At 44.1% G+C, this 26,269-nt stretch overlaps 1 protein-coding gene across 5 annotated transcripts in view; it reads right to left on the bottom strand.

The window, feature by feature from the left end:
• Positions 1 to 25,942, bottom strand: part of SSBP2 (single stranded DNA binding protein 2) — a 210,147-nt gene extending 184,205 nt beyond the window's left edge. For all 5 annotated transcript variants that reach the window (XM_075837681.1, XM_075837709.1, XM_075837691.1 and 2 more), the window contains exon 1: positions 25,854 to 25,942. In XM_075837681.1, the coding sequence (XP_075693796.1) occupies positions 25,854 to 25,909 (56 nt within the window). In that variant the 5' untranslated portion in view covers positions 25,910 to 25,942. The remainder of the gene's footprint in view (positions 1 to 25,853) is intronic.
• Positions 25,943 to 26,269: the final 327 nt, after the last annotated feature.

The following is a 26,269-nucleotide window of genomic DNA, read 5'->3' as shown; positions in this document are numbered from 1 at the left end:
GTCTGATTCAGTATGGTCTAATAGGCAAACTGCCATGTTAGGCAACCGGCTGCCATGGCAACTCATCAAGTGACAGAGGGAGACCCCCCCCCCCTGTCTAATCAATTGGATGTCGTGATTGTCCATGGAACAGAATTAGTGGCAACTTCAATCTCAGCCGTTGCAGCAGGAAGTCAACTGATTATTACAGCTGGAACCCGATGCGGATGGTAGGGGCACAGCTCCAGTGCCCGCAGCCTCCTATTGACGTAACTGTACGCCCAGTTGTGGGAAGAAAACCGCTAAAATGGACATACAGCCACATCCATTTGTGAAAAGGGTTTAACAATGCTCTGCTTACACTTCTATTAATTCTTTTCCATCAGGTTTCCTTTCTCTTCACCTGCCTGAGGAAGTAAAATCACATATTTGCTGTGGCATTTCAGTTGCGGAATCTGAACAGAAATGGGGAAAAGCAGCAAATTTTCTCCATAGATTTAAAGAGGCTCTGTCACCAGATTTTGCAACCCCTATCTGCTATTGCAGCAGATAGGCGCTGCAATGTAGATTACAGTAACGTTTTTATTTTTAAAAAACGAGCATTTTTGGCCAAGTTATGACCATTTTCGTATTTATGCAAATGAGGCTTGCAAAAGTACAACTGGGCGTGTTGAAAAGTAAAAGTACAACTGGGCGTGTATTATGTGCGTACATCGGGGCGTGTTTACTACTTTTACTAGCTGGGCGTTGTGTATAGAAGTATCATCCACTTCTCTTCACAACGCCCAGCTTCTGGCAGTGCAGACACAGCCGTGTTCTCCAGAGATCACGCTGTGACGTCACTCACAGGTCCTGCATCGTGTCGGACGAGCGAGGACACATCGGCACCAGAGGCTACAGATGATTCTGCAGCAGCATCGGCGTTTGCAGGTAAGTCGATGTAGCTACTTACCTACAAATGCTGATGCTGCTGCAGAATCAACTGTAGCCTCTGGTGCCGACACGATGCAGGACCTGTGAGTGACGTCACAGATCTGCACTGTCAGAAGCTGGGCGTTCTGAAGAGAAGTGGATGATACTTCTCATCAGAACGCCCAGCTAGTAAAAGTAGTAAACACGCCCCGATGTACGCACAGAATACACGCCCACTTGGACTTTTACTTTTCAACACGCCCAGTTGTACTTTTGCAAGCCTCATTTGCATAAATACGAAAATGGTCATAACTTGGCCAAAAATGCTCGTTTTTTAAAAATAAAAACGTTACTGTAATCTACATTGCAGCGCCTATCTGCTGCAATAGCAGATAGGGGTTGCAAAATCTGGTGACAGAGCCTCTTTAATTCTTCGCAATGAGTGAAATAAGCGGTTATATCCACATATGGAGAGTTTGTTGCAGATTTAGGCTATGATCACACGCTTAACAAAAACCGGCTGAAAATACGGAGCTGCTTTTTGCGGCGTTTTTTTACAGCTGTTTTTGGAGCTATTTTTCTGTTGAGTCAATGAAAAACATCTCCAAAAACGGCTCAAGTAACATGCACTTCTTTTTATGAGGTGTTTTTTTACGTGGCAGTTTTTAAAACCGGCTACGTAAAAAACGCCCCGCGGGAATGGAACGGCATTTTTTCCCATTGAAATCAATGGGCAGATGTTTGGAGGTGTTTAGCCCACGCATCTTTAGCCGTTTTTCGGGGCGTTTACGGCCCGAAAAACGGCTGAAAATAGCCCGTGTGAACATACCCTTATAGACCATTTCACCAGTATAATATTGACACAATGAGTAAACCTGGCCTTAGCATTCAATAGGAAAAAAAATAATAATTAAGTGTGGCTTGATCAAATAAGTTATGGATGCTGTAGTTCGCGTGGGCAAGAAGCTAGTCACCAAAAACATATCCCCCTCTTCCGCCAAACACCATTAAAGGCTATGTACACCTTTGAAATAGACATTATTTTAAAAAAACAAAAACCTATCCGTGTGTTTCGTGCACTTTTCTAAATACTTTCTATTGAAAATTATTTTAACTTTTGAGATACAGCTGCTTTGTATCCAATATACAGAGCAAATTTATAGAACGCTGAAACCTGTATCAGTCAGGTCAGCAGCACCGACGAGTTCAGTGACAGCGGGTCTTGCGTGATCGAGCGGTTACCAATCACAACTAAGTTCATAACTGTATCTCAAAAAGTAAAAATTATTTTTAAATAAAAAGGAAATTACAAAAGTTGTACCAAACACACTGATACACATTTTTATTATTAACACCCACACACGATTTCAAAGGTGTACATAGACTTTAATGAAATTGGTGTGATGATCATACACCAGGATGACAGCCATAATAAATTATTCTGACAACGGGCTCTCAGTGTATACAGTAGCTTCTCTTTTGTGTTTGCCAGTGTTCAGACTAAAACCCACTTCATGTTGACCTCTCACTGTTCCTATTTGTCGGTAAGGAAATGAAATGTTCCCTGTGAAGAAACAGCTTAACACGGCGTACACGAGCGCTTAGAATTCCCCAACCTGTAGGCCATTCCTCAGGAACAAAAAGCCTATAAGTGTTTTTCTCCTGTGACTGTCATGGCAGCAGGAGGTCATCATCCACCTGTTTGGCAAGTGCCGTGAGGGGTCAACCTGTTGTGTGTTACACTATGAAAAAAAAAATCCTGAAAATTTTATTCAAAATTACCAAGCTGTACTAAAGAGTTAAAGAAAAAAAAAACGAAAAAAATAAACCAAAACGTTTCGTCCTTTTAATATTTTTCAGGCTGAAAGTCTATAATCAAGCAAATTGAGAGACATTTCTCCTAAGATTCCTGCCTCAGACACAAGCTTCAAGTAATAAAGATAATGGAGGAGGGGGAGGGGTGTGTATTTTTAACTGTATGCTATTACATAACAGCCAGATATTAATAGCACTGAAAAAATATATATATTAAATGCGTGAGGTATAGACTGACTATTACAGTCAACACATCCGAGCTTCATAGTATTACAATGTAGAACAGATGGAGGCCTTTCGAATTTTAGGCCCAAGTAATACTCAGAGGCTTCCGTTTACATCAAGATTAAATAGAAAGTGAAAGCAAATAGGATTAAACACAGAGGAGAAAATGTTTACAGGCGAAACTAAATAAAAAAAACTCAAGCGTCATCCTGCAGAGGAACAGATCCTTGAAAGACCAGACAGAATATTACATATATTCATACCCCTATTTTTCACCTATAGTACAGATATTTAGAAAAGAGACTTTATCAAACTGTAATAAAATGGAGTAAATGCGTATTCCCAAAATTGAGCAAAGACGACAAACATTCCGATTTTTTTAAAATCTTTGTTGGGAAGTGGCCACAGATAGAAGAATATTTCCCACCATACGATCGTTCGTTAATTTGCCCCTAAACAGCATCTTGGGCGATAATGCACTAAAGTTAGGGCTGTAGGGTTTTTTCGGTACCGGCGACAGATCGTTTGGAATTATTAGTTCTTGCTTCAAAAGACACATTTATCGCTAACAATCCGAAAATCAGTTGGATGGATTATCTTTATGTCTATGGGCAATTTAAGGGCGTTATCTCATTGCAGTGCCACAGCTCTCTGAAAATAGCGGATCGTGAAGGACGACGATGTGACCGGCTGCTAATTTCCCCAGCAGAGTCCACTGCAAGGGAAAGTTAAAGTGCAGCTAAACGTTTCACAAACTTCTGACATGTCAAAGGTTTGAATTGGTGGGGGTCCGAGCACGGAGACCCCCACCAATCCCTAGAACGAAGCAGCTGAAGCGCTCAGCCGCTTCATATAAATAAATGTATCGGAGTACGGACTCAATAAAAAGTCTATGAGCCCGTACTCCGATACATCGGCTTTCCGGAAAAAGCCGAACAAACACAAAGCGGCTGAGCGCCCACACGAGCACTTCAGCTGCTTCGTTCTAGCGATTGGTGGGGGTCTCAGTGCTCGGACTCCCACCAATCCAAACTTCTATGACATGTCAGGAGTTTGTCAAACGTTTAGCTACACTTTAATATTACATGATGGCCATTCACATAAATGGCTGTCCATGTAGTACATGGATGGCTGGAGTACGCCAAAGTGGGAGCCGCTCTAGGACATCCATATGTCCGAATACGGCATGTAGACAAAAGTCGTCCTGATCGATCTGGTCTCAAAGGGATTGTTCCATCTTTTGAGGCTTTTCCTCTACCTATAAGGTATGTTATAAGAAAATCTGCAGCAGAATCTCTAGATTTTTTTCCTGCTCGTGTTGCTGTAGAAATGCTGCGTGTTTTCCGCAGCCGTTTTACCTGTGGATTTAGTGCTAAACATCGGTTCTAGCAAAGTATATGTGCACCTGCGGATTTCCAGCAGTTCTTACTGTGTAAACGCTGTAAAAAACCCAACATAAATCTGTTGCGAAATTTCTTATCCCCATTGAAGTCTAACACACATCTCCGCACAGAACATGCAGCATAAATTGACATACTGCGGAATTAAAAAACGCACCGCAGAACACTTTCCGTACGACTTTTGTGCATTTTTTTCCGCAGCGTGGGCATGAGATTTTCTAAATCTCATTCACTTTGCTGCTACTGTAAATGATGCAGAATTTTTGCACAGAATTCCGTTGCAGAAATTCTGCTGCGCTTACACTACGTACGCCTAAGGGCTCGTCCACACGTAACTGAATTGCTGCAGAAAATTTCTGCAGCATTTCCGGTAAAACTAGCAGACATTCCGCTGTGGAAAAAATGCACCATTGAATTCATTCCACTGTCCGCAGCAGAAATTGACATGCTGCGGTCCCAAAAAATACGCATGACAGGTGAATTTCTGCTTAGAAATTTTACGCAGCGTGTGGATGAGATTTGTTAAATCTCACCCACTTTGCTGCTACTGTATTCTGCTGCGTGTTTTCCGTTCACAACGCCGGACAGAAAGTATGCAGCAATTCCGTTACATGTGGACAACCCCAAACAAGTACATTTAAATTTACCTTATATAGTAAGTCTAGGAAACCGGGTAAAATCATTGGAAAAACAAATTGCTTAACCCCTTAAGAACGGTGCCTGTTTTGGACTTCAGGACGCAGTCAGATTTTTCAAATCGGACGTGTCACTTTACGTGGTAATAACTTTGAAATGCTTTTACTTATCCAAGCGATTCGGAGACACTTTTTTTCATGACAAATTGTACTTTATGTTAATGGTGAATTTTGAACAATAGGTTTTCTCTTTATTTATAAAAAAAATTAATCCGAAATGTAAAAGAAAACGTCGAAAATTTTGCATTTTCCTACATTTGAAATTCTTGGCTTCTAAAATGAATAACAATACCACAAATAAATAAGGTTTACAATAACATCTTTTTGTAGAAATCATTTTATTTCATTTTTTTTTTTAAGGACGTTATAAGACTTATAAATTTACTAGCAGTTTTTCACATTTTCAAACCAATTTTATTTTTTATTTTTAGGTGGATTATACCTCCAAACAACACGCCGGGTACATGTACGTGGCAGCTGTTAGGCTGGGTTCACACGAGCACATTAACATCCGTAACGGACGGACGTATTTCGGCCGGAAGTCCTGGACCGAACTCCGTGCAGGGAGCCGGGCTCCTAGCATCATAGTTATGTACGATGCTAGAAGTCCCTGCCTCTCCTTGGAACTACTGCCCCGTACTGAAAACATGATTACAGTACGGGACAGTTGTCCTGCAGAGAGACAGGGACTCCTAGCGTCGTACATAACTATGATGCTAGGAGCCCGGCTCTCTGCACTGAGTTCGGTCCGGGACTTCCGGCCGAAATACGTCCGTCCATTACGGACGTTAATGTGCTCGTGTGAACCCAGCCTTAAGAAGTATGGAGAGGGCTCACGGGCCGAGTTTGCTCCATACTTAGCGGGTGACGGCTGTGTAATACAGCCAACACCTAAGGGTATGTTCACACGGCAGCGTCCGTTACGGCTGAAATTATGGTGCTGTTTTCAGGAGAAAACAGCACCGTAATTTCAGCCGTAATGACATGTGCAGGCGTCTTTCGCTGCGTCCATTACGGACGTAATTGGAGCGGTTTTTCCATGGAGTCCATGGAAAAAGGCTCCATTTACGTCTGAAGAAGTGACAGGCACTTCTTTGACGCGGGCGTATTTTTTACGCGCCGCCTTTTGACAGCGGCGCGTAAAAAAAATGACCGTCGGCACAGAACATCGTAAGACCCATTCAAATAAATGGGCAGATGTTTGCCGACGCTTTTGAGCAGCATTTTCGGACGTAATTCGGGGCTAAAGCGCCCGTAAATAATGTGTGTGAACCCAGCCTAAGGCTTGATTTACATGAGCGTTTGCATTTTGCGCACGCAAAAAACGCTGCGTTTTGCGTGCGCAAAATGCACTTAACAGCTGCATGTGTCATCAGTGTGATGCGCGGCTGCGTGATATTCGCGCAGCCGCCATCATTATGACACTCCGTTTGGATGTTTGTAAACAGAAAAGCACGTGGTGCTTTTCTGTTTACATTCAGAGTTTGACAGCTGTTGCGCGAATCACGCAGTTCGCACGGAAGTGCTTCCGTGCGACATGCGTGGTTTTCACGCACCCATTGACTTCAATGGGTGCGTGATGCACGAAAAACGCTGAAATATAGAACATGTCGTGAGTTTTACGCAGCGCACTCACGCTGCGCAAAACCCACGGACTGTCTGCACTGCCCCATAGAGTAATATAGGTGCGTACAACACGAGTGAAAAGCACGCGCGTATATTACGCTCGTGTAAATGATGCCTAAGGGTATGTTCCCACACACAGGATACGCTACAGATTTTCTGCAACAGAAAATCTGTAGCAGAATCTCTAGAAATACGCTGGTACATCGGTCACAGAAATCTGCAGCGTTTTACCTGCGGATTTAGTGTTAAACATTGATTATAGCAAAGTATATGTGCACCTGCGGATTTCCAGCGGTTTTCACTGGGTCCGCTGCGTAAACGCTGTGAAAACCGCAACAACATAAATCTGTTGCGGAATTTCTGCTCCCCATTGAAGCCTATGGGCTAAACACACAGTGTCTCTGCACAGAATAAGCAGCAGAAATTGCTGCGGAATGGAAAAATCTTAATATTTGGCGCCCGATATAATCCCCTGAACGGTCCATAGGGTGTGTAATTGGCAAGGGGTCGTGTTACTATCGCTGTGACACTATCCAATGAGCTACAGACAGTGTCCCAGCAAGAGCTGTAGAGAGGAGAGCGTGAACGCGCACACCTCCGCCGCCACCACTGAACAGAAGAGAAAAATGTTAATTCTTCTTCTGTTCCGTGGCGGCGGGCCTATCATCAGCAGCGTCATCGGAGCAAGCTCTCACTCCTCAGCTTTCGGCAGACAAGGACGGCAAAACTGTGTGATCTGGTCCTTGTCTGCCGAGAGCGGAGGAGTTTGCCGCCACGGAACAGAAGAAGAATTCACATTGTTCTTCTTGTCAGTGGTGGTGGCGGAGGTGTGCACGTTCACACTCTCCAGCCCTTGCTGGGACATTGTCCATAGCTGACTGGACAGTGTCACAGCCATAATAACATGCCCCCTTGCCAATTACACACCCCACTGACAGTTCAGGGGGTTGTTTAAATATCGGGCAGCAAATAGAGCGGCACTGATATCTAAATAACGGAGGAGGATAGGAATTTTTTTTACAGTGCCCCAGGATATGTGAAGCCCTCCCCATTACATGTATGGGCAGTTGTAAGATTCTCTTTAAAACAGCCATATCTTGGGCTGTGGACCACTTAGAACAGCGGTTCTGGTGTCATATGAAAGATGAGATTCTAGCTGTGAAACAACCGGAGGCCATCAGTTGAAAACATAGTCGGGAAGGGAAGCTGTACGCTATATGATCACACTGTGCTGCTGGGCAGGGAAGGGGGAGAAGCTGTATGCTGTACAGAAAACATTACACCGCCCAGTGTGAAAAGAAAGAGTCACCTCCTATTTGGCTATTAGAGCTACATTAACATATCTAGAAAGAGGCTCATAACTTTGCAAATAATAAACGTGTTTTTTAAACCAAATCACACTGTAGTTATCAGCAGCAAAGCGCCTACCGTATTAGATTAGCTAGGAGGAAGGGAATTAATAAACTGGTGATATATCCTCTAACTATAAACAAATAACAGGTATACCAAATGCTATAAAAAGACCTAAAATATTTAGAAGCCTTCCTACATTGTTATATCAAATTATGGACTATATACAATTACTACAGTGAACAGGTCACCAGAATAATTGGGCACTTGTGTGAAAATAGTTTTGAATCCGCTTGGACGTTCATGAAATCTCGTAGTTCAATGACTTTTAAATCATAGTAATAGTAGAACAGGATACACATGTCAAGTTATAATCCACTAATAAGAGATTCAATGGTCCACATTTATTAGGTTTACACCTGATTTCGTCCGAAATTGCAGATTGAAAAACTTGACAAAAATCTAAAATGGTGACAAAATTGACAACATTTGTCTTGGGACGCCCAAAAAAAAAAGAAAAAAAGTTAGAAAAGGCCCAAATTAGTGGTGCAAATGTACGGCTGCTCATAGCAGGTATAAAAAAGGTCAGAGAACTTGAAATACACCAGATTTAGACATGTGCAACTTTTAATAAATTTGGTATAAATCTAAAACAAGAACAACGCTCTTCACTATGATGCAAAATACGCCAATCTTAATAAACGTGAGCCAATGAATCTTAGGACACAATCAGTATAGTAGTAACATAATAGTAGTATAGACTTGGAATACACATACATACACACAAGGGAAATGGACTAAAGAAAAGCAAACAGAAGAAAAGAAGAGGGGGTAAAAGGTGGAAAGAAGTGGAGAGTTTGCAAAGGATCAACCAACCAGAAGATCAAACCGCAACTTTGGAAGTGAAGGAAACACTAAGGCTGAGTTCACACGACCTATTTTCAGGCGTAAACAAGGCGTACTATGCCTCAATTTACGGCTGAAAATACGGCTACAATACGTCGGCAAACATCTGGCGATTCATTTGAATGGGCTTGCCGACGTACTGTGCCGACGACCAGTAATTTACGCGTCGTCGTTTGACAGCTGTCAAACGACGACGCGTAAAATGACTGCCTCGTCAAAGAAGTGCAGGACACTTCTTTGAAACGTAAATTTGAGCCGTTTTTCATTGAAGTCAAGATTACGGGTGTCAATGACGCCTCGCAAAATGCAAGGAGGAGCTTTTACGTCTGAAACGACGCAGCCGTTTTCTCCTGAAAACAGTCTGTCTTTTCAGACGTAAAAGGAAGCTAGCGTGTGCACATACCCTAAGGGTATGTGGACACGACAACGCAAAATACGTCTGAAATTACGGAGCTGTTTTTAGGAGAAAAAAGCTCCTGAATATCAGACGTTTTTACAAGTGCACGCGCTTTTCGCGGCGTCTTTTACGGGCGTAATTGGAGCTGTTCTTCATTGGAGTCCAATTACGTCCCAAGAAGTGTCCTGCACTTCTATGACGCGAGCGTAATTTTACGCGCCGTCTTTTGACAGCGATGCGTAAAATTACAGCTCGTCTGCACAGAACATTGTAAGACCCATTGCAGGCAATGGGCAGATGTTTGCCGACGTATTGGAGCCGTCTTTTCAGGCGTAATTCGAGGCGTAAAACGCCTCCATTACGTCTGAAAAGAGGTTGTGTGCACATACCCTTAGGCCTTAATCACACGGACATGTCCGTTTTGCGCGCGCAAAAGGTCCGTGTGTCATCAGCAAATGGTGCGTGGCTGCGTGATTTTCGCGTAGCCGGCATCATGATGACACTGGTTTTATGTTTACAAAATAGTAGTTTTTACTACTGTAGTGCGCATCACCGGGAAGGGCTTCCGTGTGCCGAGCGCGATTTGCAAGCACCCATTGACTTCAATGGTTGCGTGCAGCGCGAAACACGGGCAAATATAGGACATGTCATGAGTTTCACTCAGCGCACATACACTGCGTGAAATTCACTGACAGTCTGAACGGCCCCATTCATTAACATAGGTCCATGCGACGCGCGTGAAAATCAAGTGCGTAGCACGGACGTATAACACGTTCGTGTGAATAAGGCCTTAGGCTGGGTTCACTCAGAGTTTTTTTCAGGAGGAAAATCTGCCTCAAAATTCAGTTTGGAATTGTGAGGCAGATTTTCCTCTGCCTGCACGCCGATTTCCGCAGCGTTTTTCGGCACGGGCATAAAACGCTGCAAAATACGCTTTCTCTGCCGCCCATTGATGTCAATAGGAGGTCAGAGGTGTAAACACCCAAAAATAGGGCATGTCCCTTCTTTTTCCCGTGAGCCGGTTTTTCCGCTCGCGGGAATAAAACGCCTCCGCCTCCAATTGAAATCAATGGGAGGCATTTTTGGCGCGTTTTCCGCATCAAAAAAACTCTGTGTCAACTGGCCCTTATTCATGAGTGCGCGTGAAAACAGCCAGATCACACAAACAGAATACTAAATGAATAAGTGTAAATTTGTGTGAAAAGCTCTGTTCACACCACTTTTGGGGGTATATGCTCAGTGTATATCAGGAAAATGTCCCTACATATTATACGTACTAGATACTCTAAAGACTTAGGCCTTATTTACACGAACGTGTTTCACGTCCGTGATGCGCGAGTGAAAATCACGCGTGTCGCACGGACCTATGTAAGTCAATGGGGCCATTCAGACATTCCGTGTTTTTCACGCAGCGTGTCCGCTGCCTGAAACATACTGCATGTCCTATACTTTAGAGTTTTTTGCGCATCACGCACCCATTGAAGTCAATGGATGCGTGAAAATCCCACGCAGCACACGGACGTACTTCCGTGTGCTGCGCGTGATTCGCGTTCAAGAAATGAAAAGGAAAAATAAAAAAGCACCTCCTTCACTTCATTTTCTAAACCTCAAAACTGCATGTCATAAGGATGCCATATGCGCGAAAATCACGCAGCCACGCACCAAACACTGATGACACACGGAACTGCAACGCGCAAAAAATGCAGCGTTTTTTGCGTGCCCAAAAGGCACAAGTTCGTGTAAATAAGGCCTTACATTGACTAGACATATGCCAAGATAGCCCTTTCGGAAGATGTCTGGTCTTTTCATTTATTGATTTATTTTTTTACGTTCTTGAAAACTACTATAGTTGTCAATGCTCCCCAATAATATAGATTTCGCAAAAAGTGTTTTTTTTTTTTTTACACTGCAGGTCTGAGGCACGGTCAGGAATGGAGTATTACAACCCAGCCATTGAAAGTCTGTAATACATGGATTGATATCAATGGTGATGGATACTTTGCTAATGGTTTCCGTTTGTCACTGTTCTGTAAGGGTATGTTCACATGGAGTGTTTTCAGGCGTACTTCGTGATGTTTACGCCTCGAAAAACGCCTGAAAAAACGGAAGCAGAACGCCTTTAAACACCTGCTTATTGATTTCAATGGGAAATACGGTGTTCTGTTCCGACGGGGCGTTTTTTTACGCCTCGTTTTCCAAAAACGGCACGTAAAAAGAGTCCCGCGAAAAAGAAGTGCATGTCACTTCTTGGGACGTCTTTGTAGCAGTTTTTCATTGACTCTATAGAAAAACAGCTCCAAAAACGGCTGTTAAAAACGCAGCGAAAATCGCGAGTGGCTTAAAAAAAACTTCTGAAAATCAGGAGCCGTTTTGCCTTGAAAACAGCTCCGTATTTTCAGACGTTTTTGGTTAAGCGTGTGAACATACCCTTAGGGTTCTGTTTTTTAGACGGAATCAATAGAGAAGTCGACGGAAGGTGCTACGGGTTCCAGGTCGGATATGTTGCGTAATTTTTGCGCAGTGTATCCGACCCGTGGGAACCCGGCCTCTTTTGTAAAGAGTTGTGGAACGGGGTCAGTTGAACATGATCATCATCAAGTAATCAGCACCTGGACAAAAACAAGACGGTTCTCATTTCACTGACAACAAGCAGAGATCTTAAAATAGTAAACCATAGTAACACAAATAATATTAGTGCGTTGTATAACTTTTTATCATAGAATGAGTAACTATTTTTACATAAAACAGGAAACCCCTTTAATCTCACATCTGACACATTGCCAATGGTTACTTTTTACGCTTATTTTTTTTCCCTAGGCAACTGTATCCATAAAGGGGACTATGGAGAATGCACAGCAGCCATTATCTCTCTACGAACGAAGGAATGAAAAAAGCGAGGCCATATGAGGTACCAGGGTGGTGCCATTTCAGTGCGGTTAAAGGGGTGGGGTGGGAGGGTCAAAATTAGGAATTTGTATGACTGGAAATACATGTGCCAATGTGGTGTCACAGGAGATCAAATTAGAACCAGTTTCTTGATGCTACTACACAGGCAATGAGAGACATTTTCAGGGGTTAAACAGGCAATTGTTAACATCTTAAATTTCCCACAGATTGTTTCCATGGAAACGTGAAATTTGGGTGGCGTTTTACTTATTTCAAACCCACCCTTGTGCGAGATATTGGCAAACAGCGTTCACCAACCTTACCATGTGTTTTATGCTACTAACATACAATTCAAACAGGGAACCATGAAAGCCAAAATTACCAATAAAAATACCACGGTTTATCAGCTAAACACATAAAAGGGTAGAAACGCATGACCTTATTCTCAAGCCGGTAGGAGTAGATGTACCCCAATGTATATATATATATATATATATATATATATATATATATATATTTATTTTTTTTTAAATGACTCCATGGTGGGGTTGGAACTTTACAAAGAACTAGCACATAATCTGTTCTTTCCGAGGACCAAGGGACATTCATTGCGTGTGGAAGAAAGACATTTCAGACATCAATGTAGGAAAGGGTTCTTTACAGTTAGGCTGGATTCACACGAGGTCATTACGTCCGTAATTGATTGACATATTTCGGCCGCAAGTACCGGACCGAACACACTGCAGGGAGCGGGGCTCCTAGCATCATAGTTATGTACGACACTATGAGTCCCTGCCTCGCTGCAGGACAACTGTCCCGTACTGTAATCATGTTTTCAGTACAGGACAGAAGTTCCACGGAGAGGCAGGGACTCCTAGCGTCGTACATAACTATGATGCTAGGAGCCCGGCTGCCTGCAGTGTGTTCGGTCCGGGACTTGCGGCCAAAATACGTCCGTCAATTACGGACGTAATGACCTCGTGTGAATCCAGCCTTCGGGTATGTGCACACGACCTCTTTTCAGACATAATGGAGGCGTTTTACGCCTCGAATTACGCCTGAAAAAACGCCCCTAATACACCTACAAACATCTGCCCATTGCTTTCAATGGGAATTACGATGTTCTGTTCCCACGAGCCTTTATTTTACGCTTAGCTGTCAAAAAACAGAGCGTAAAAAGAAGTAGCATGTCACTTCTTGAGGCGTTTTTTTGAGCTGGAATTTCCATTGAACACTATGAAAAACGTCTCAAAAAAAAATCTGAAGAGAAGCCTCAAAAGAAACTCCAAATTTCATTCTCAGCTTAAAAAACGCCTGAAAATCAGAGGCTGTTTTCTCTGAAATCAGCTCCGTATTTTGTCAAGCGTGTGAACATACCCTTAAGGGGGTTTTATACTGGGCAATTATCGGGCAGACAAGCATTCATAGAACACTCTTTGCCGATAATTGCCCTGTGTAAACAGGACAGTGATCAGCAGATGAACGAGCAAACTCATCTGCTGATTGTATAGTCTTAAAAAATGTTTATATTATCGTTGTCAGCAGTACATCTCCCGCGCAGGCCAACATGATCTTGTATGGGGACGAGTGATCGGAGTAACGAGCGCTCGTCCCCATAAATAGCTTCTTGTGACAGGAGCAAATGAGCCGTCTCGATCGGCAAAACGTTGCACCGGCCAAAGTAGTAGGGCCTTTAGAGAAGTCAAACTATGGAATGCCCTACCCCAAGTGGTAGTAATGGCAGATATATCAGCATTTAAAAATAAGTCTAGATCTTTATTTACTGACGAATGACATTGAGGGTTATAACTAACCTAGTAATGAATGATGGGTAATTTATTGAGAAAGGTTGAACTTTATGGACTTGTTGAGTTTTTTTTCAACCTATGTAACCAAAATTATAATATATATATATATATATATATATACACACATATACATACACATACACAATCCAACAGAGAAGAACACAGCACTCCAATCAAACTGAATCCCAGCGTGGTACTGTAATAGGACATCACCATCGCAACAAGTCAGTCTGAAATTTCTCCCCTCCTAGATATTCGAAGAACAACTGTGAATGGTATTATTGCATAGCGGAAGCGTTCGGGAACCAGAGCACCTCAGACTACTGGCAGACCACGTAAAGTTACAGAGCGGGGTCGCCAAGTGCTGAGGCGCATGGGTCGTAAAAGTCGCCAACTCTCAACCGAATCAATAACTGCAGAGCCCCAAACCTCCTCTGACATTAACATCCGCACAAAAACTGTGCGCTGGGAGCTTCATGGCATGGGTTTCTATGGCCGAGCAGCTGCATGTAAGCCTTACATCACCAAGCACAATGCCAAGCGTCAGATGGAGTGGTGTAAAGCACGCCGCCACAGGACTCTGGAGCAGGGGCAAAGTGTTTTATGTAAAGTGAGGAATTACGCTTCTCTATCTGGCAGTCTGATGGACGAGTCTGGGTTTGGCGAATGCCAGGAAAACGTTACCTGTGTGACTGCATTGTGCCAACTGTAAAGTTTGGTGGATAATGCTATGGGGCTGTTTCTCAGGCGTTGGCCTATCCTTTGTTTCAGTGAAGGGAAATCTTAATGCTTCAGTAAACCAAGACATAGACAATAGCATGCTTCCAACGCTGAGGGAATAGTTTGGGGTTCAGCCCTTTTCTGTTCCAGCATGACTGTGCCCCAGTGCACAAAGTGAGGTCCATGAAGACATGGTTGGAGGAGATTGGTGTGGAAGAACCTGACGGAGCCGCACAGAGCCCTGACCTCAACCCCATCCAACACCTTTAGGATGAATAAGAATGTTGATTGCGATACAGGCTCTCGTCCAACATCAGTGTCTGACCTCACAAATGCTCTTCTGGATGAATGGGAAAAAATTCTCAGACATACTCCAAAGCCTTATAGAAAGCCTTCCCAGAAGAGTGGCAGCTGTTTTAGCTGAAAAAGGAAGAGGGAACCAGCACCCTATTAATGCCTAGGGATTTAGAATGGGATGTCATAAAAGCTCCTGTAGGAACAATGTGTAGGTGTCCCAATACTTTTTCCACGTAGTGTGAAACACACACACACACACGTCTCCAGTTTATTAGATTTCGCCAAAAAAAAAAAGTGACATGCTCAAAGTCTTGCTGTATTACGGAGCTATTCATTGCTACTAGGGGAGAATATAGCGTCTGGCGACACATTGGAGTTCAGTGCTGGTCAGCACCGCAGAATGTCTCAGCGAACATGGAATTGCACGTGCATGAGGCCTTGATCCCTTTACCTTGTTGTAAGAACCGAAAGAACCGGTTCCTAGTAATCCAGTTAATCTATGTGCCCCAGGAGTTGGGCCTATAGATAAATAGTCGTGACAAGTTAATAATTACCAGTGGCAAATACTTGGAATACCCGCTGAATATAAAACATTACTACTTGTGGCTTACAATGACAATGAATAAGGAAGCTTAAACATAGCCACAATTTCATCCCATGTTTCACCTACATAATCTATGCAAAATCAAGAATAGAGCCCATTAGATGAAAGTAAAACATCTACCGAAAACCAGTTATTAGAGAAACATTCTGGGAAAATAATCCATATGGTGTCAGATACCCTACATGTGACTCCTTGGCTATAGATACATATTAATGTATGGCAACACCACCACGAGTGCCAAAGAATCACTGACATTTAGCAGGAGAAGCAAAATCATCTCAAAGACCGCAAATACCTTTGGGACATCCCTTAGGCCTCATGCACACGACTGTAGCCATGTGCACGGCCGTGATTTCCGGGTCGGCCGGCCACAGAGACAGCCGCAAGCCGCCCGCAAATCGCGGGCTGTGCACATGGCCGCGGCCATTATTCTCAATGAGCCCGGACCGCAGAACACGGCCGTAATAAAGCTTGCCCGTTCTTTCTGCGATCCGGGCTCCATGCATGGACCGTGGAAACCACAATCGTGTGCATGAGCCCATAGGAATGAATGAGGCCGCAATTCTCCCATGGATTTTCGGGGGAATTGCGGCCACAAAAGCACGTTCGTGTGCATGGAACCTTAGCATTGGTAACCGAAGCTCAACTGCATTGTCTAATGGGAGTCTGAGACAGTCTAATCTACAGTCATCAGAGGCTCATATTGCTACTGTCATCCCCCATGTTTTACACTTCAGCTCTGACTGCCAAGACTCAAGGTCCTCTCACACGGGCCAATTATCAGGCAAACGAGTGTTCACAGAACGCTCGTTCCCGATCATTGTCCTGTGTAAACATGGCAAGAAATCAGCTGATGAACGAGTAAATGCTCGTTCATCGGCGGATTGCATTGTTTAGGCTTCAAGAAATATTATTGTTTAAGGCAGCATATCTCCCTGTGTAAACAGGGAGATGTGCTGGCGACATGATAGAAATGTATGGGGACGAGCTATCGTAGTATTGATCGCTCGTCCCCAAACATAGCTCCTCGTGATAGGAGCAAACGAGCGCCAATCAATGAGCTGTCTCGATCGGCGCTCGTTTACACGGCCCAGGTCGGGCAAGAGATCCCTTAACTACACTGTATAATGTAATTATAGGCACGGCCGGCCGCGGACAGTCACCCGCATTTGCGGGCCGTGCTCCCATTATAAAGTATGGGAGCATGGTACGTAAAATCAAAAAATAAGACATGTCCTATTTTTTACGGATGCTTTTTATGACCCAGACACCTTCTCGTAAATATACAAGGTGGCTGTTGGCCATAAAAAAGAATGGATCAGTATTTTGATCCGCAATTACAGTCCATAACTGCAGATCAATATTATGGTCGTGTGCATGGGACCTTGAGTCTATTGAGGGATCCATGAAAACTGACAAAAATAGGACATGTCCTATTTTTTCACGGGCCCTTCAAACGGTCCATTATAAAAACGGCCGAGTGTACAACCACATTGAAATAAATGCACCTGTGTGACGGCCGTTACAAAAAACGGTTCAACTTACAGTGAAAACAGAACAATTACAAGAAAGCTAACAATTGGCTACGAGAAAGATAAGCAGGTAACAGCCGCACATATAGTCACCTTTTTATTGTGGCCCTACAGACCGCCTGTTCTATTTAAACGTAGCTCTCAAGTTTAAAAAAGGTTGGGGATCTCGGTTCTGTAGCAAAGATCAGGACAGGCAGTAAAGCCCGATATCACTTTCTCACTAATGCGTCTTTTAGGTGTTCATTTAAATCAACACTCTCTCCATTTCGATTTTCACCATTTGTACCACTTCAAGTCTTATCAACATGCAGGAAAGATTTATGATCACATGTGGTAATTCAGCAGAAAACACTATCTACAGTCAATCTGATGCATTTCCATTCAAGTGATACACGGCTAGCGCTGGATGAATGGGACTTCGTCTGTGGTTCAGTAGAAAATAACTCAATGAAGGGCAGACTGGGCAAACGCCGCAAATCTACAGAGCTAATAGTCCTTTGTTTCCAACTGCGGGCCCTGAAGAAAACGAAGGACAAGTAAAATGAATTCCAAATCCAAGGGTTTTTCACACATCAATAAAACAAGGGGTTTATGGACTAATTTGAGTCAGTACATAACAAGCGAATTACCACAGATATTAGGGATCATTGATTTATTATATATATATATATATATATATCTCAATGTGTGTGAAGCTGTGATTTGGAACCAATTTACTTATATTATGGAGTTATTCTAACAAGGTCTTATCCACACAAGTGTGTTTCTCGCCCGTCCACATAGACCCATGCAATTCAATAGGGCTATTCACACATCCATGTTTTTTCATGGGGCAGGTGTCTGTTGCGAGAAACTTACTGCATATCCTATACTGGTCTGTTTTTTCGGACCAGACATGCCCAATTAAGTCGAAGGGTGCCTGAAAAAAACAAAACAGACAGCACATGGACAATATACGTGTGCAGTCCGTTTTTCACGCACCAGTTTGGAAGGAATGCAAATAAAAAAAAAAGAAAAGCAAAATCAGGAAGTGCTTGCAGAGAAGCACGGTTCTTGCGGATGCAAATCAGACACACTCGTGTGAATAATGCCTAACAGAGCAGTGAAGAAAACTTACCACATCCTATATTCCATGAATGTTGCGCTCAAAAGGACCATCAGACCCAATGCACATTAGATCAGGGGCACGTCTGCTCCTTTAATAACCACGTGTCCAAGTAACATACTACTCCAGACTGACGGTCTGCAGGTGATAGGCAGCAGTTTGGCATAAACTAAAAGAACACTGGACAAAACCTATACACAGAGTTATGTCTCGTGTAAGGCCTTAGGGGGAGGAGCATGACACAGGATGTCTCTTTGGCGTTCATAAATCCCTGTGTCATGCACCACCTCCTCAGGCCCTGCAGTAGGCATAAGGGTATGTTCACACGGCTTAGTAAAATACGGAGCTTTTTTCAGGCAAAAACAGCTCCTGATTTTCAGACGTTTTTGTAGCGTATTTTACAGACGTTATTGGAGCGGTTTTTCAATGGAGTCAATGAAAAACGGCTCCAAAAATGTCCCAAAAAGTGACATGCACTTCTTTGATGCGGGCGTCTTTCTATGCACCGTCTTTTGACAGTGACACTTAAAAAAATTACACCTCGTGGGAACAGAACATCGTAAAACCCATTGAAAGCAATGGGCAGATGTTTGTAGTCGACTACGCTATTCATTCCGTCAAAACAAAAGGAACCCTTGCACAACAGAGACAAACGGAGACCATTTGCACCGGATCCGTCACCATTGAAATCAATGGTGATGCAAACGGGAACCTACGGTTTCCGTTTGTTTCAGTCAAGGCTCAGTTCAGACGGAAAGCTCAGACGGAACACCAGACCGGAGCCCTGACGCAGATGTGAACCAAGCCTTAGAAATGCAGAAGCAGATCTCTATGAAATTGAGCTACATGGACTGACTGGACAGTTAGGTATTAAAACTTCCATTGGTTGCCTATTCCACTATGTCCTCAGTGTATGTAGCTCTGACTGGACGGCTGTAAAACTTGCAGCATCAGTAGTGCGCGGTAGAAGGGCCCAATACATTCATTGTAGTTTACTTCAGATAGCTCCATTTCTTAAGGTGTACCCCCAGTTATAAATGAAACCATACGCTGCAGTACTTCCTAGCATGTAGCAGAGTCCTGCTCTATTCCGAGCTCCAGCATTACAGACACCGATGCTGCACACTCCTGCCATGGACTGAAAAGCTCTAGCTGTAGACTGAGCCCGGTGCTTGGTCTCAAAATCTATCAGGGGCTGCTCTTTATGTAATCAATTAACGTCCTTCCACATGGGTAGATGATTGGGCGAATGAGCGCATTTTCAAACGCTCGTCCCCGATAATTGCCCAGAGTAAACATGCCCAGCGATCAGCCTACAAACAAGCAAAGGATCGGAAAAGTCCTCAGTGGTCTTCAAAAGATCCCGCCATATAAACAGATTAGTTGCTAACAATAATGAAATGTATGTGCTCAAAGGATCGCACTGTTCTTTGGTCACATACAGTACGATGATTGCAATTGTCTATCGGCACTCGTTACAGGCAGATAATCTGCTTGTGTAAAAGGATCCCTAGACAAAACGCAGCGGAAAATCTGCTACTGAAGTAGTTGGGATTATCCAGATCACCCAAACCGGTTGGCACTGCACATTTCCTAGGACACTCAATTTAAACCTAGCGCAAATATTATCTATGGCACACTGCGTATACTCCGGGTGCTGTAGGTAGGGCTCCCACCACATCAATATTTTGAAGATAAACTGGAGAACTCCATTTAGATATGCAGATAAGGTATATTCGGAAGGTTTATTATTTTTGCCCACTTCCGGAAATACCTCATCTGCATATCTAAACGTAGTGCCGCAGTTTATCTTCACGTTATTTCAAACCTGTGAGAGAGTCAATTCCAAGGCCTCATGCCCACTTCAGTTACATTCTTCAGTGTGCTATCCGTTTTTGTTACGCATAGCACACTGACACATTCATTTCCGTGGGGCCATGTGCACTTGCGTGGCCGTTCCAACAAAAATAGGACAGGTCCTACTCCTGTCCGTTTTTGATGGAACAGTCTCGGCCATTTCATTCATTTGGTCCGGTGAAACAGACTAAACACGGAATCACGCCATCAGTGTTTCACGGATCAGTCGTTAGCAGCCATACGACGGCCAACAGAAGTGTGCATGAGGCCCAAGAACATTTCCTTAAACGGATTCCTTAAGACTGTATTCACACATGTAGTTTTTGTAGCCAAAGCCAGAAGTTGATCAGCGTTTGAACAACTCTTTTAGGCCCAGTTCACACTGAGTTTTTGGCGCAGATTTTGACGCGGAAACCGCATCAGAATGAGCGCCAAAAATAAAGAAACTTCAGAAGCCGCCTCCCATTAAAATGGGAGGTCAGAAAAAGCGTTTTTCGCCCACAGAGCGCAATGGCCGCGGGTGAAAAACGCAGCAAGAAAGTGTAGGCATGTCAATGTGACAGCCTCCAAAAAGATGTGCTGGTTGCGGACATACTAATTTCCGTGTGCTGTCACTTATCAGTTAACGGTGGGTAGTTTAAAACTTATACTTGCAGCACGCATCCAGCATTTTAAAAAGTAAGTCAAAGTATATTCATTTATTCACGCACCCCCAGCCATCCAACCGCTGATTGACACTTTTCTCCATTTTAATTTGGCATTTTTCACCCTATGTAATCAGCGGCAGCAGGGTGGGGTGACATTGAGGGGGGGGGGGGAGCATATATATATTAATATACTCGGGCGCTGCGCGAACATTAACTGATAACTGACAGCACGCGGAAATCAGCGTTTCACTCACTTCTTCATGCTGCTCTCAGACAGGGCACCATAAATGTCTGACAGATCCGCTTCAATCCTCATAAGTCCTGACAGGGCACATGGAAAGCAGTTGCCCAAAGACGACGACCTCTTAGGGCCTGTTCACATCACCGTTCGCTTTCCGTTACGGGGTTCCGTCAGAGGTTTCCGTCGGGTGAACTGCGCAACGGAAAGTGAAAGTGAAACCATAGCTTCCGTTTCAGTCACCATTGATATCAATGGTGACGGAAACATCGCTAATGGTTTCCGCTCGTCACCATTCCGGCAGGTTTCCTTTTTAACGACTGAATCAATAGCGCAGTCTACTGCGCTATTGATTCAGCCGTTAAAATGGAAACCTGCCAGGACGGTGAAGAACGAAAACCATTAGCGATGTTTCCGTCACCATTGATATCAATGGTGACTGAAACGGAAGCTGTGGTTTCACTTTCACTTTCCGTTGCGGGGTTCACCCGACGGAAACCTCAGACAGAACCCCGGAACAGAAAGCGAAGGGTGATGTGAACAGGCCCTAACAGAAAGAGCAAAACAAAGAAAACCCTGCAGCCAAACCACCGATGGTCCAGAAGTTTCACCACTGAACGTGCAGACCAAAAATATAACCAATAAGGGTATGTGCACACACAAATTCAAAAACGTCTGAAAATACGGAGCCGTTTTCAAGGGAAAACAGCTCCAGATTTTCAGACGTTTTTTAAGCCACTCGCGTTTTTTGAGCTGTTTTGCTATAGTCTATGAAAAACGGCTCCGAAAACGTCTGAGAAAGTGACATGCACTTCTTTTTCGTGGCCGTTTTTTTATGCAGCAGTTTTGAAAAACAGCCGTGAAAAAAAAACCAAAACAAAACGTCGTTTTTCCCATTGAAATTAATGGGCATATGTTTGGAGGCGTTCTGCTTCCGATTCTTCAGCCGTTTTTCGGCCGAAAATTGCCTGTGTGAACATACCCTAATAAAGTACTGGGCAGACGTTCTTTATAGCAGAAAACCTCTCATTTATCAGAACATTTCGTTTTAAAAATGGGCTATACAGAAACTATAGAAGAGAGCGGGTTGTACATGCTTAGGAAAAAGAACTAAGGGAACATTTTATATAGTGCTGTCAGGGACCTCGACCGCTGATGGGGGGTATTGTACTCTCTATACGCCGGACATGGCCACAGACGTTAGCTATATCTAAACGGGGAGGATAAATAGATATAAAAAACAAAAAAGAACAGCAGAAAGAGGCGCAAAGCCTTAGTAGGGATTTAGAGGGTGCAAACCTCGGGACCGCCACCTCCGGTTCCAAATATTTAGAAATTCAAAAAGGTAGGCAGCACTCCACACCAAGCGACTTCAAGTGAAAAAAAAGTGTTTTATTCACCCATAGACAGTGCAACGCTTCAGCCCCAGCATGGGCCTTACTCAAGGCTTCAGAAAGGCCCATGTGGGCTGAAACGTTGCACTGACGTATGGGTGAATAACCTTTTTTTCACTGAATTGGCGCCCTATGTTGTGCTGACTATTCGTTTGGAAATATATATGTGGGACTGGAGTCTGAGGTCCTTGCTTGTGCACACACAACTACGCAGGATAGATAGGATAGATAAATTTACAAGATTATTCAGGGAACAGCATATGCTTTTCTAGTGTAGTTATATTTACAGTGACATAAAAAGACCTATTCCTGATTAAAGTGGTCGTCTAGTTTAGAAAACCCATTTTCATATACCCTAATAGGGAGTTCTGAGTTAATAGAGGGAAGTCCTCTGTTCAGGATCCTCATCTTTTGGACAGAACGAAGAGCGTCTCTAGCTCTGGAGGACCTGTCCTGCATTACAGACAACTCATTGATTTCAAAAGGCAGTGTGTAATACTTATTTTGACCCATGGTGGCACTGCAGGGAAATACATGGGTCAATGGCCGGGCAAACGAACCTTCACAGAACACTCATTACCGATCATTGCCCTGTTTAAACAGGGCAATGATCAGCCGATGAACGTGCAAACTCTCATTCATCGACTGATCGTATAATTTATGCGATATAACTTATCTTTGTGTAAACAGGGAATTGTGCTGCCAACATGATGGAAGTGTATGGGGACACGCGATTGTAGTAACGATCACTCGTCCACATACATAACCAAGCATTGCTGAAAGGACCAAATGAGCGCCGATCAATGAGTAGTCTCGTTGATCGTCACGGCCCATATTGGCCAGTATAAAAGGATGTTTACTGCCAGGTTTTTCAACAGATTACAGTTAATCGTCGGGGATCCCAGCAGGGGAACACTTTTTGATTATCTTATTGTCAAGGGACCCGTCTAATAAGGATTATCCAAGGAGGAGAACTCCTTTAACGTTGGTTACACAGGAAATTTAAATTCTGGCCTCTAAGCTATAGATTTACATGACCTTTTTGTTGTATTTGCTATTTTTTCAGTCTAGTCACATTAGGGGAAAAAAAAATCTCCTGTTTATGGCCAGTTCACACGGAGTTTGACACGTTTTTTTGATGCGGAAAAATGGCCAAAAATGCCTCCTATTGATTTCAATGGGAGGCGGAGGCGTTTTTTTCTGCACGAGTGGAAAAACTGTCTCGCGGGAAAAAGAAGCGACATGCCCTATCTTCGGGTGTTTACGTCTCTGACCTCAATGGGAGGCAGAGAAAGCGTATTTCGCGGCGTTTTTGTCCGCGGCGCTCAATGGCCGCAAGCAAAAAACGCCGCAAAATTCAGCGTGCAGGCAGAGCAAAATCTGCCTCAAAATGCCAAACGGAATTTTGAGGCAGATTTTCTGCCTGCAAAAAAATCTGTGTGCACCCAGCCTTACACGGAAACAATCAGCAAGCAGTTTATGCATTGGATATTGTTGTGTGTCTTAATATTTTGAGTTACAAATTGGGTCTTCTCTGACTGGTCTGTAGGTCGGATTAATTAATTCGCTCCTTCAAGGCCCCATAGTTCAGTTAATTGAAGGAACATTCTCAGCAAAACATACTCAGGTGTTAGGCCTAGGGTGGTACACGGCCCAAGGAATCCCTTTGTCATGGACCACCCCCTCACGTCCTGCACGAGCCAAAACACTGTGTACCATTTTACCTGTTGTATTAACAAGAACACCCAATGCAAGCATTAGGCATTCACGTGGTAATCGCTGTCTATATATTCGTGTGTTAGGACCCTTGCACATCACATTCTGCAGTTCCCTCTCTTATTTGTTTTTATCAAAATGGCGTATTGGATGTTGGCAGAAGGGACAGGGAACCCAGTCCAAGGAAATATTAGGGAATGTTTCCCCTCTCCCTTGTGCGGGATCCAATCCTACTTTTGAGTTAAAAAAAAATGTAGGGGAGAGCGATGAGCAGGGGATTCATGAGCATCAGGCAAAAAGCCTGGCTGTCCTGGGTAGTCACATAGCCCATAATAGTTCGTATACTTGCTGATGGTTTCCAGATAGCAAAGTAAAATAACAGCACCTATTGTGGTCTGCTCCTGTACTATACAAAGCAATCCAGGAACAGAGATCTCAGGAGTGGATACATTCAGAATGTGTATTGTTTACATACGCCGCATGGATGCTCATCTGTCCAACGTTAAGGGGAAACTCTGGAAAAGGAGTCCGCAAGATTCCATTAGAATTATTTATTTAACTAAAAACTGAAAGTATATATATATATATATATATATACACACACAGACACAAGTCCTATTGTAAACCAAGCAACTTTAGAATACAATTACATTTATTTAATAAAATCCACAACATTTTGCTATAAAATATATATATTATATAAAAATGTGATTCATTTTTTTAGAAAAGCAAGTCCTGACTGGGATGAGAATAGTGAAAAGTGCATTAAAATGGGCACTAAAACGCCAGTTTATCATTTGAATGGCGTCTATTGTTCCCTGTAAGCAGCCATTTGCAGCCCTGTAGGGTTCCTGGCAGGGATATTAGTTTCCTCTATGATGAGGACTACCTGGGCTTCTAGATCTCCAGTCCTGGGAGTCTTTACATTATTACAAGCCGCTGACTTTAGGTTTGGTGGAGATCCAGGACTTGGGGAAGTTGTGGGGCTGGTGAGAGGTCGGCAGGTAAAGAACAATCCCTGCACTTTCTCCAGCTCCTTCCTCCAAGCATCGCACGTCCTAGCAAAGCCGCAGGCTGATCCTTTCTCCGCTCCGGGCAGGCTGCAGCACAGACGGGACTGGTCAGCAGCCGGAGCCCTACTACCCGGAGGGTGAGAACCTGGTGCGCCCCGGGGCCGTGCACCTGAGGACGACGCCAGGTGTGCGGGGATGACATACAGAGATCTCCTCCCGACTGCGGGAAGATGCCGGCATTCACACCGGGAGAATTGTCGCACGATATTAGACCGTTCTTTTAAGAAGATCTTGTACAGACACGATATTAAATAATAACTGTAAATATTACAATCCCCCAGAAACCGCTTGTTGTGAAAATTGGACAAATTTTTTTTTCTGCGACACGATCGGAGGTCAGCCACACACACACAGCGACAGAGCATGGGATAGTCAGCGCGCTGGTCGGGTTTAGCGGCGAGCTAGGTGTACAATGCAGGAGGTGACACCGGAGCTCTGCACCGCTCACACAGCACCACAATGTGGATAGTGAATGATGGAGAGGCCGGCACCGGGGGCAGCAGCGCACTCCATGCACTCACCTCACTGCCCCAAACTTACTTTCCCCCAGCACCGGTGTACCAGCTCCTCTCCTGCACACACACATACAAGGGGAGGAAGTTGTTGGAAGCCCCTGCCTGTCCCTCCCCACTGTCCCCTGCACACGTCCCCCCAGGCTGAGCGCCACTTACTTCTCCCTGGCCTGGCTGTCGGACGGTACGCTGTTACTCTTGCCTTTGGCGTACATGCTTGCAGAAAGCTCCGATTGTCACACACCTGTCAACCGATCACAGCCTCCCCGGGAACAACCCCGTCACCATGGCGACACCAGCAGCGCCCATCCTGATAGGCCCGCCCGGCGGCCGACCCCGCCCATTCGCTATAGCAACCAGTTTGATAGACAAGCTCTTCCCCCTCCTTCCCCTCCACCCTCCTCTCTTGTGCTGCTCCCTCCTCCTCCTCAGCAGGACGAGCTCGGAGAGGCGCACACAGGCTGCCTCTGCCTCCTCCACCTCCTTCTTTTTCTTTCCTCGGAGCTGGGGGGGAGGAGGAGGAGGAGGGGGGATTAGAAACCGTTCTAGAAGGATTTTTAAACAACTGGCTGTTC

The sequence above is a fragment of the Rhinoderma darwinii genome, chromosome 1 (genome assembly GCF_050947455.1).
Source record: "Rhinoderma darwinii isolate aRhiDar2 chromosome 1, aRhiDar2.hap1, whole genome shotgun sequence".
Taxonomy (NCBI): Eukaryota; Metazoa; Chordata; class Amphibia; order Anura; family Rhinodermatidae; genus Rhinoderma; species Rhinoderma darwinii.
Note: the sequence above shows the minus strand (reverse complement) of the source record. Positions and strands in the feature narration are given on the sequence as shown.